The 11,801-nt window shown below is 39.4% G+C and overlaps 1 protein-coding gene across 1 annotated transcript in view; it reads left to right on the top strand.

Annotated features, from left to right (window-relative positions):
• NDUFAF5 (NADH dehydrogenase (ubiquinone) complex I, assembly factor 5) overlaps positions 1 to 9,416 on the top strand; it is a 32,569-nt gene extending 23,153 nt beyond the window's left edge. Inside the window, exons 8-11 of the mRNA XM_005860572.2 lie at positions 2,465 to 2,525; positions 8,386 to 8,469; positions 9,051 to 9,133; positions 9,305 to 9,416. Coding sequence (XP_005860634.1) covers positions 2,465 to 2,525; positions 8,386 to 8,469; positions 9,051 to 9,133; positions 9,305 to 9,397 — 321 coding nt within the window. The 3' untranslated portion in view covers positions 9,398 to 9,416. The remainder of the gene's footprint in view (positions 1 to 2,464; positions 2,526 to 8,385; positions 8,470 to 9,050; positions 9,134 to 9,304) is intronic.
• Positions 9,417 to 11,801: the final 2,385 nt, after the last annotated feature.

The following is an 11,801-nucleotide window of genomic DNA, read 5'->3' on the forward strand; positions in this document are numbered from 1 at the left end:
GCCCTTGATCAGAATCGAACCTGGGACCCTTCAGTCTGCAGGCCGACGCTCTATCCACTGAGCCAAACCGGCTAGGGCTTGTTCCAGTTTTTTGTTATTGTTGGTTCTTTTGCCTATAGAAACAATTCTGAAATGAATGTTCTTGTATTGTGTTTTTATTTATTTATTCAATCTTATGACAAACATTTATTGAGTACTTTCTCTGTGCCAGGCACTATTCCAGATACTTTAGATGTAGCAGTAAGAAAAACAGAAATCCCTGCTTGATTTTCTTGGATTTATAGGGGACCTGTCGGTAAACTAGAGGATCCACGTTGTAAAGAAACATGGTTTTGTTGTTGTTTGTATGTAATTTCATCAGATCTTGAGAGAGGACTGTGACTGAAATAAGTCAGAGTCCACTGGTTTAAAGATTATCTTTATAGTTCACCCTCTTAAGAATTGCTTCCCATATTGTGTTACAATTCTGGTGGTCCACGTGGTTTTCCATGGTTGTCAAGTGGATTGTGCATTTTAGAAAGATTTCTACTAAAAAGGCTTAACCTGATATCATAGCATTTAAAAGCCTATATTTTTCTTAATTAGGAAATCTATTAATTCAGAATAATTTTCATGTTCTTCTCCAAACATGAACTGAATAACTTAAACATTAATATAATACAAAAATATTGGTGTAGAATCTTCTTTATAGTTTACAAAATTAGAGAGTTACTGATTTAATAATAAATCTATAAATTTGTTCCTTGAGACATGTACACTGTCTCTAAAGTGCTGTATTAACATTGCACTCTAATTCATTTTCTAAAAAACCCATCCAAAAAAGCTTTTATATAATCAATTATACAGGTTTATGTTGCATACAACATTAGATATATTGCTTTTATACTGCTATGGTTTCCTATTTTTAAATGAAATCAAGTTAAATTAAAGCCAAATAGTTATATTTACATTTATATGACCCTCTTAGTGAATTATTTTCAGAGTCATCTGGCATTCTAAATGAAGCTCATTTCCTTTTAGGTAGGACCGAGTGCCAGACTAGTATATTAGGAGAAAATGCAGGTGGTCCATCTTAATTTGAATGAGGCCTTTGACAAAGCTATTGTGGTACTCTTTGACTGAGATGAAGATAGTGCTTTTAGATGGTTTCATTGAAGAAGGTTTTCAAAGGATATTGCTTAATGGCTGCATATCAGCTTGGAAGAAATTTTGTTTTTAATCTTAGGATCTCTTTTTAAAAATAGTTTCTTAATACAGAAAAAGATGTAGAAGAAATGAATTACCCGGGGACTGTCTTGTTAAAAGGTTCACAAACTGATTCATGCATTTCTTTAAAAAAAAAAAAAAAAGTAAGCCCTGGCTGGGGACTCAGTTAGTTGGAGCGTCATCCCATACACCAAAAGTTTGCAGGTTTGATTCTTGGTCAGAACACTTACCTAGGTTGCTGGATTGATCCCCAATTGGGAAGCGTGTGGGAGGCAACCGGTTGATGTTTTTTTCTCACATGGATGTTTCTTGCCCTCCCTCCCTCCCTTTCTCTCTCTCTAAAATCAGTAATAAAAAAAAAAATATCCTCGGGTGAGGATTAAAAAGAAAAACTGAAACAATCCCAATGTCCATTAATAGAGAATTGGTTAAATAAATTAAAGCATATCTTTTTAATGAAATAGTACACAGCTGTTAAAAAGGAATGCAGTAGATATATGTCTATAGGGGAAGATCTCTAAGATGTTATTTTCTAAAAAATTCAAGAGTGCAATATAGAAAAAGAGGAAAAGAGTATGTACTAGTATGTATGTACACATAGTACATATATAGTTGCATATGTAGGTTTTAAGTGATATAATTGTATTTGAGTCTATGAGGAAAAATTGTTCTGAAAGGATGTATAAGACAATTAACAAAGGTTATCTTTGGGGAGAGGAACAGAGTATCAGAAGTCAGGAGGAGGAAACTTCTTTTCACTTGTGACCTGCTCTGTATTTATCGCATTCTTTCTATCTATACATTTTTTATTTCTTTTTAGGCGGTTAAGGTTAAAAGCTTTTCTGAAGCCTTTTGATTTTAAAAAAGAATCAACCTAACATAATCCAAAGAAACATATTTTGGGGTGAAATCCTGCTCCCCTACAGTCACCTGGCAGAATTTTTAGATGTGGAGAAGAGGGTAATGGTTTGCAGAGAGCACAGAACAGACTGATTCTGTGTTGTTCCCAGAGAAAGAACTAGAACCAGTTGATAGAGTTTTAGGATGTGTTCTCTTAAAATGGAAAATATTTATTCTGCAATTTGAAATCATCATAAATCAAACATAAGCCAGATGACATCTGTGAAGAAAGTTGTAACTTAGAGTCCTGCTTACCATGAGAGATTGGTCTGGGTAATCTCTGTGGCCTTTTGAATCTGGATTTTTTTCTTTTATTTTTTTGTGATAAATGTCAGATGAATATTTTCTTTTTAAATAGGACACTGATGAAATTCAAGTTAACTATCCTGGAATGTTTGAATTGATGGAAGATTTACAAGGTAAGGCACTTTAAAGCATTTTCACACTTTCTCCAACAACACCAGGCACAGAACAGATAGTTAAATTTGTTTGGGTTGGGACTTTGCTAGTTGAGAGTGACATAAAGACAAATGGGTACAAAAGGTGAAGGGATTAAGAAGAACAGATTGGTAGTTACAAAATAGTCATGGGGTGTAAAGTATGGCTTAGGGAATATAGTGAATAATACTGTAATAACTATGTATGATGCCAGGTGGGTACTAGAGTTATCAGCGGGATCACTTCTTAAACTATATAAATGTCTAATACACTTGAAACTAATATAATCTAATATTGAATGTTCACTGTAATTGAAAAATTTAAAAATAATTCCAAGAGTGTAATTGAAATAATCTAAGCTGGAAGGAACGGTACTTTGAAAGAAAAAAAGAACAAGCTAATGGATTGGCAAAAAGTAGAGGAGACATGCACAAGTGATCCCAAGGTGGTCAGAGAGTGATTGTGGTTGAAATACCAAGAACACTGGAGCACAGGAGATGGTCAGCATACGGGATATTTGAATTAATGATTTTGGAACATGTTGTAGATGTGATGGAGAAGTCTATTAGTGGTGAGGAGACTAAGAAATCTTAGAGGCCATGGTACTTGACTGTTATTAACAGTGAAATCACCTGTGCTGGTGGCAGGACTTGTGCACAGAGGGAAATTGAACCAGGTGAATGACAGGAGGGCCTGGGAGCCTGATATCTGACAGCAGCAGGAGTGGTGCGGGTCTCAGCAGGGTAAGGGTTTTAATAGGCAGAGAAGTAATGGCTTGGAAGAGGCTTGGAGCAGCTACGAGGACACAGACCCTGCCCTTGGCCATGAAAGAGGTGAGGTATGCAAAAACACACAGCTACCACTGAGGGCTACTGGAAAAGTGACTTTCTCTATGGAGAGCCTTAACTTACCTCCAACCCCGTGAGCATCTGTGAGGTTGGATTCTTTTGTTACACAAATGGCATAAACACCTGTTTGATGAATGGGGAAGCTGTATGGATTAAAGGCGTGTTGTGTGAAACCAGGGAGCCTTCATCTGGATCCTGAAAACTTAAAGTGATTTAAAGCAAGAGGATTATAAAAAGAAATACTTTGTTTACAGACTTATAGTTTTTTTGTAAGCGTTATTGCACTCGCTTCCCTCAACCACTCTCTGGTAACTACTTCATCTCTGCATTACAAGTGAGAAAAAGGAGGCCTAAAAGAGAACACTTACCTCCTAGTAGAAGAATTAGGTGCTAAACTCTTGCCTTCTTGACTCTTGCACTGGAACGCTCTTACCTGATTCTACTGCTTCTTGTAGCTACCCGTTTGTAACAGATCCATTTGAGCCATTGTCCAGCCTCTTTTGAGAACCACAAGGGGAAAGACGTGTAGCGGAAAACTTACTATTATAGTCATTCTTTATTTATTATACTTCAGTACAGGGCCTGGCAGCCTTAGCGTGCAGCCCAACATGACAGGGAAGCAGTAATAACTCACACACTCCCTCCTGAGCCCTGCCCCGAACACTTGGCTCCCCCTGATCACTGAGCCCCTTTACTGGAAAGCTTGAGAGATGATGGTATGCTGATAATTTATCATTCACTGTTATGATAAGGGTACTTTTCAAATACAGCATTTATTTTTGTTCTGCTGCACAAAAAATGCTGTGCTCATGATTCATTTCAAGAAAGGAAAGAGAGACTAGAAATTAGACCTATCAATTGAAAGAGGTTGCGACCCTCTGATTTGAAAATATAGTACTTACTCTGTGCCAGGTGCAGTTCTTTGAGATTTCCTAGTATCCTAATTTTACACATGCGCACATTGAGACATCGGGAAGTTAAGTATCTTGTCTGTGATCACAGTAAGTCTGGAGTTATGATTTGAATCCAGAGTCCTATACTGGGTATTTGATCTATGTGGGTTTTTTTTTCATTGAAGTTAGATGGACGTTCAGTAAAATGCACTAATCTTAAGTGTACAGCGGCTTTTATTTCATCCAAATGAAGCTATAAACTAGAAGGTTGACTCATACCCGCTCCCAGTTGATAACCTGGGTTTTAAATTGGTCATTATTTGGGGGAACGGTTGCCTTTTATTTACCTTCAAGAGGCTTTGCCAATGCCCTATATAGTAGGCATTTTACTGTATAGTCTTTTACACAAATCATGTGTTTTAGTCTTAGATATTTCCTGTTCTTAGGAGGTTTAAGAGGAATTATTTAAAGATAACTTGTAAAAATAATATCTAACAAAGTAGATACAAACATTAACTGATTGAGTTTATATTCATTCACTTACCATTTATTGAGCATCTACCATGTGCCAACCACTGAGCCAATGATAGGAATACACAGTTCCTGATGTCAGGAAGCTTATGCTCTATGGAGAGACAGATATCTGTATTTAGCTGTAAAATGAGATCAATACAGAGAGAAACGAGTAAAAGCCCCTAAACCTTCTTAGGGAGTCAGGGATGCTTTGCAGAAGAGGCAGCACCTCAGCTAAATGGGCTTGCCAGGAGAATGAAGGAGTGGATGCAGGCTTGGGGCGGGGCGGGCATTGCATTCCGAGCCAAGAAAGTGGGCTGTGTAAAGGTAGAGATGTAAGAGGGTGCACACTTCCCTAGTGAAGGAACTGTACAGTAATGCAGTACTGCTTGAACATGTAGAATGCGGGGGTGATGAAAAATGATGCAGGAGAGGCCGTCAGAGGCTTCTAGATTTCTCAGGTGAGCCTGGTAGTGTCTTGGAAGAATTTTGCACAGAGGAAAGACAATCAGGTTAGCATGTCAGAGGGCTCACCCTGCAGCTATGTTTATGAGCATATTTATGAGGAAGGTGAGACTAGAGCTACCATAGTTAACCTCTCTTGTTCTGCTTGAGGGAATTGAGGCACAAAGAGAAGTCACTTGTTCATGGTGATGTATTTAGTAAGTGGTAGAGCCAGGGTTTAAACCCAGTGTAGCAGCCTGATTCAGATCTTGAAGTCTTTACTATACTCCTGATGAGAGGTCAGAGGCAGCTGAGACTGTAAGAGGTGGTCGGGATGAATGGAGGAGGGAGAAGCGTGGGAGAATTCCAGGTGTGCGGCTTTGCAGACTGGAAGATGGTGCTACCCTCAAATTGTTTTTTGGTATTTTACATTGGCTTATACATTTTTTCTTGATGGTTGTGGCATTTCTCATTCAAGCTGCCATTATTATTAATTCACAGAAAAAAGTCAAGAATGTTGACCTAACTTTACAAAACAAGTTGTATATCAGCGATGAATGCATGAAAAGTTTTGGAGGCTATCACAGTAGTTTTAAGGTAAGTTCAGTTATTATTATTATTTTTTTTTAGACAGTTCTCAGTATTTTTCCTAGTAAACTGGAATAAATCAGATTTTTTTTATAAACAGTTGAACTTAACCTTAAAAACACTGTGAAAGTCTTAATCAGTTACCTCCTTCCAGATTTTTCTGTTATGCCAAAGTGCAGAGCTGCTCAGGAGTCCCCAGATGTGTTTCCCAGGAGGTCTTCAGTAAAGGCCCATCAGGATGCGTTAGGAAGTGTTATCATTCCACTTTGAAGATCACAAAACTGAGTTTAATAGAGATTAAATGACTTTGCTTCCGGTCACGGAAGGGTCAGAACTGGGATTCTGACCCCTCAGTCTTTGCACCCATCACAGTGCTTCTGCAAGGAGGGAAGTTCAGGGTGGCCATGCATGTCCCTGTGAGGGGGTGGGCTGCCCTGGCAGCAGAGTTGCTGGCCATGCTGTATAGTAGTGCTCTTGAATTTCTGTATCAGAAAGAGCATTACGCCTAGGTCAGACCTTCAGGAAGATCATTGTCCCTAGTAATCTCAATTAGCAGATCCCAGTAACAGTTATTTAGAAGGCATTTCATAGAAATGCATTAAATATTTACATTTAAAAAATGAAACCTGCATTTCACGGGTGCTACCTGTTATCTAATCGTCAGTCTTGGAAACCACAACCATCATCAGCAATAGACTCTTCCAGCATGAGCCCAGTTTACCTATAGCTGATACTCACTATGCAGGAGAATGTTTTAAAATTAGATTATGTAATGAGTCCAAAATGTCAGCATTGGAAGCCTGGGAGATCCTCTAGTCCAGTGGTTCTCAACCTTGGCTGCACATTAGAATTACCTGGGAATCTTTTTAAAATCCTGATTTCTGGGCCTCATCCTCTGGAAATTCTGTTTCTTTGTTACTAATGTTGTGGCCTCCCCCCATATAACAAAGAAACAGAATTTCCGGAGGATGAGGCCCAGAAATCAGGATTTTAAAAAGATTCCCAGGTGATTCTAATGTGCAGCCAAGGTTGAGAACCACTGCTCTAGTCTGACCCAGAGCCATTGCTCTGAGATCATCCTGCTTCATGACCACAAGACTGAGATCCACCTTTTTCTTCCTGGGTTTGTCTGTTGTTCTTCATGAATTGGGCATTTATACTCACAGGATGTGGGGCATTGCTTTTAGTACGAGAGATTCACTATTTTAGGGAATAATAGGAGCCTTTTAGGATTGGAGAGAAGAAAAAGGTTTACTTAGTACAGCAAATTTGTTGATTGTTTTCAATAAAGGCATTGAAAACTTGTAATATTATTTTTAAACTAATAAAGAACATTGATGTTGAAAAGTTTATTGGTTTCTTTTGTGAAAGTAGAAAAAACAAAACCAAGAAACTGATTTCTAGTCATGTAGTAGGTAGACATAAAGGATTTTGCTTTTGAAATCCTTTTAATATTGAGGACTAGTTTAATATGTAGCCTTACAAAGTAATTTTATTTAAGTATATGCATTAGGAAAAATCAAATGTAGCTTTTAGCTATCAACTTGAAAGAAAGAAATCTAAAAATGAATTTTAAAACATTAAGGAAAGTGCCCCTGAAAAGAATGTACCTAATTTTTTTCCTAATCTGGGACTAGTAAAGTATTGTAAGATCTGACAACACATTAGCTTTGGTGTTATCTAACAAGTCTCGGAGCCCTTTTCCCGGTTTCATGATCATATTACATTTATGGCTTAGAAGGGGTGAGGCATTGTAACAGTTCCTGTCCTCCTTTGAACAGCAGCTAAAAGGGGCATAAAATGTGGCATCCTTCGAAAGGCACTTGGCAGCTCCTGGTGACTCACTGGGAGGGCCACGCACTTTCCTTTTTGCCCAACTGGCTCACTTTATTTGTTTGTTTGTGTGTTTGTTTATTTATTTATTTATTTATTTAATCCTCACCCTAAGATATGTTCATTGATTTTAGAGAGAGGAGGGTTAAGAGAGAGAGAGAGAGAAAAACATCGATTGCTTGCCTCCCATACATGCCCGGACCAGGGATTGAACCCACAACCCAAAACCTTTTGGGTGTGTGTTTGTTTATTTATTTATTTAATCCTCACCCTAAGATATGTTCATTGATTTTAGAGAGAGGAGGGTTAAGAGAGAGAGAGAGAGAAAAACATCGATTGCTTGCCTCCCATACATGCCCGGACCAGGGATTGAACCCACAACCCAAAACCTTTTGGTGTATGGAACGACACTCCGACTGAGCCCCCTGGCCGGGGCCCTACTGGCTCAGACCATTTCTGGCAAGTAAAGTGTGCTATGGGGCTAGCCTCCTGAAATTTGACTTCTTCACTGTCTTGATATCCAGACGCTCCAGGTAGTTTTGCCTTAGAGTCACTAAGAAGCCTTGCTGCATTCTGAAAGCAAAATGAGATTATTTATGATGTTTTGCATGACTATTAGAGCATGGTATACTATTTAGGAGATAAAAGTAAATCTGTGGTATTTATTGAGCTGCTCAGGGTTTTTGCTGTATTATCTCCAACTGCCTGTAGTGTATTTTTAGGAATGGGTGAGAGTAACTGTGCCTGGAATAGAAAAGCTCTCCTGCACCGAGACACGATGCTGGCGGCTGCGGCGGTGTACCAAGGTAAGGGAGCCGGCCCTTCCGCCACCCAGGACTCACTGAGAAATGTGTCCTGTCATGTTTATCCCTTAATGTTGCCAATGCTTTTTCCCTTTCCTCTTAAGGCACCATCAGATTTCTTTTTTTTTTCTTTTAATATATTTTTATTGATTTCAGAGAGGAAGGGAGAAGGAGAGAGAAACAGAAACATCAATGATTAGAGAGAATCATTGATTGGCTGCCTCTTGCACACCCTACACTGGGGAGCAAGCCCACAACTCAGACATGTGACCTGACGGGGAATCAACCGTGACTTTCTGGTCCGTAGGTCAGTCCTTAACCACTGAACCACCCCAGCCGGGCACCATCAGATTTCTTGTCCTCCCTTCCAAACTCAGATCCCGTGTATCCATATCCCTTTCCAAACAGTCCTTACTCCTTCCCTACTGTCAGCTTCTCAGGTGTCGAGGGTTTTTCATGGGAGGCATTTTCAGAATCCCACAAGTTCCTATTATCCATTCTCTTTGGAGGATACGACTTTTGTTGAGCAGATTATTTTTCCTACTGGCATTTTTTCAGACTTTAACCATCGTTTGTCTTTATAGAAATGTACAGAAATGAGGATGGTTCGGTGCCTGCCACATATCAGATCTATTACATGATAGGATGGAAATACCATGATTCACAGGTAACAGTAAGACCAATCAGTTTTCTTAGTGGGCTTATGTTTCCATTTGCTGTTTATTGTTTATTTACTTAGGGTGGGGTGTGTTTTTTAATACAAGACAGCATGCAGGGGTTCATTAGAACTACATATTTATCTATTTCTGATGTCTTTAATCTTTCTCATTAATTTCAGGCAAGACCAGCTGAAAGAGGTTCTGCAACTGTGTCATTTGGAGAGCTCGGAAAAATAAACAATCTTATATCACAGGGGGAAAAGTCACAATAAATACTCTATTCAATGTTAATGTGGTCCAGAATTTTCATCCGAGATGGGTAACTTTCAGATCCAAAATTATTACATTTTGAAGCAAGAAGCAATATACTAGCTATTTACTAATAGACTTTTCAAATAATTAGAATAGCCTAACACTATCTTTAGTAACCTTTTCAGTTTCACATGGTTTCTCTTTTCTAGTGATTTGAGTGCCTTATTTGCAGATTCAGCCTGAAAGCAAGAAGATATTTCTCCAAAAAAATACACAAATATGTTCACATAAAAATCGCTGACTTGATGAAAAAATATTACACATGCTGACATTTTGTACCTTTCTCCTGACCTGTTGTTTCTATAAGAGGACCATAACAATGGAAATGAGGGAAGGACATGTTGGTAGATTCTCTGGTGTTCTGGCTCATTTAGAATAAAAACAGACTTTTTATAATGACTATTGTAAAATACTTAAGCCAAAATTATTTGTCACACTGTCACTTTGTCATGAAGAGAACAGAGATTGATGTATTCTCCAGAGCTATTAAGTAGTTTTTCACTTCAGAAGAGTGTGCACTTTTATTGGATACTTCCTCACTTGTTTAAAGCATCAGAACTCTAATCTTATTTCTTTTTTACTTCCAGGATCTGGGCAGGACCCCCATCACCCCCTTAGGATAATTAAGGAGTCAAAATCACACGTAAAAGTGTCTGCACAGTGATAAATAGTGCTGTTTGTGATTGGACTTTCCTTTGTCATTTCAGCCCTTAGGCACTGTTATTCTAATCCAAGTCCACTAGGAGCAATCACAATCATTTGGAAATATTTAAGCTCAGACAGCATAGTGTGGGGGAAGAAGGTGGCCATAGAAGGAAGCAGGGAGGAAGCTGGGAAGCACACAGGAGTGCAAGTATGTTTCTACCAGTCAGTGGTGAGCACTTTGCTGTCCTTTTCACTTAACCGGGCCGGGTCCCAGCCTCTTCTTCAGCTTTTAGTAACTCATTTTACAGTATTTGCTCCTCTCCCGTCTGCCTCCCTCCCTCCAACATACAAGCACTAAGCTCTTCCTGGTTAGGGGCTGGGTCTCACCCTGTACTCCTAGATATTCCATTACATTTGAATTAAATTATGCAGAAAACACATCCTTTGGAAGACTAAGTTAAAAAGCCAAAGTTTTGTAAGAGAAAAGAAATGACTGTTCTTGCTCTCTTCAGTTAGGAAACTCATCGATATTAGAAGCTGGGATACTCTTGGTAGTTTTTTTGTTTTGTTTTTGTTTTTAACACAAAGGAAAAGAATACCGAGGAAGTAGAATTTGGTAAAGGCGGGTTTTTTTAGCTTAATTTTCAGAATTTAAAGGGAGACGACAAAAACAAACAAATAAAAACACCCACAAAAACCCTGTGTATTAAAGTGCAAACTGGTGACTGAGGAACAGATAAATTCCACGTGTCTGTGTTCCCTAAAGGACATGTTTATAGGCATTCATGTTTGTTTTTGAAGAATGCTGACATGTGGTTCCTGCTGAGGAAAGGGACTGTCATCAGGTTTGAATGTCTGTCAGGGGTGCATTTGGTAGGCAGAAACCAGGAGGGAGACTTGTACTTTTTATCTTTATAAATCATAAAGTTTTTACTGAGGATATTACTTTTGTTTATTTCATGCCAATTGAACATGTGGATGGTGAGGTAGGGCTGGAGAGGAATCTACATTGACCTATTTCAAAAATAAACTCCATTGTTTTTTAAAAAATAAAGGAAAGCCCTGGCCAGATAGCTCAGTTGCTTAGTGTTGTCCCAGTTCACTAAAGTTGCAGGTTTGATCCCCAGTCAGGGCATGTATAAGAATCAACCAATGAATGCATGAATACATGGAACATCAAATTGATGTCTCTCTCTCTCTCTCTCTCTCTCTCTCTCTTTCTCTCTAAAATAAGTAAATACAATTAAATAAAGGAATGAAAAATAAACACAATTAATTGAGGACACATTATTTAACACTAGAGGCCCGGTGCACGAATTCGTGCACCAGTGGGGTCCCTCGGCCTGGCCTGCGGGATTAGGCTGAAACCAGCTCTCTGACATCCTCTGAGGGGTCCCAGATTGCGAGAGGGTGCAGGCCAGGCCAAGGGATCCCACTGGGCCAGAGAGGGAATGCGGGAGGTTGGCCAGCTGGGGAGGGACCGCAGGAGCGCTCCAGGGTATGTCCAGCCCATCTCTGTCCCAATCGGCTGGACCCCAGCAGCAAGCTAACCTATTGGTCAGAGTGTCTGCCCCCTGGTGGTCAGTGCACATCATAGTGAGCAGTTGAGCAGCCCCAGGATATCAGCATATTATGCTTTGACTAGAGGCCTGGTGCACAAAAATTTGTGCACTCGGGGGGGGGGGTCCCCTCAGCCTGGCCTGTGCCCCCCCCCAATCT

The sequence above is a fragment of the Myotis brandtii genome, unplaced genomic scaffold (genome assembly GCF_000412655.1).
Source record: "Myotis brandtii unplaced genomic scaffold, ASM41265v1 scaffold137, whole genome shotgun sequence".
Classification (NCBI taxonomy): domain Eukaryota; kingdom Metazoa; phylum Chordata; class Mammalia; order Chiroptera; family Vespertilionidae; genus Myotis; species Myotis brandtii.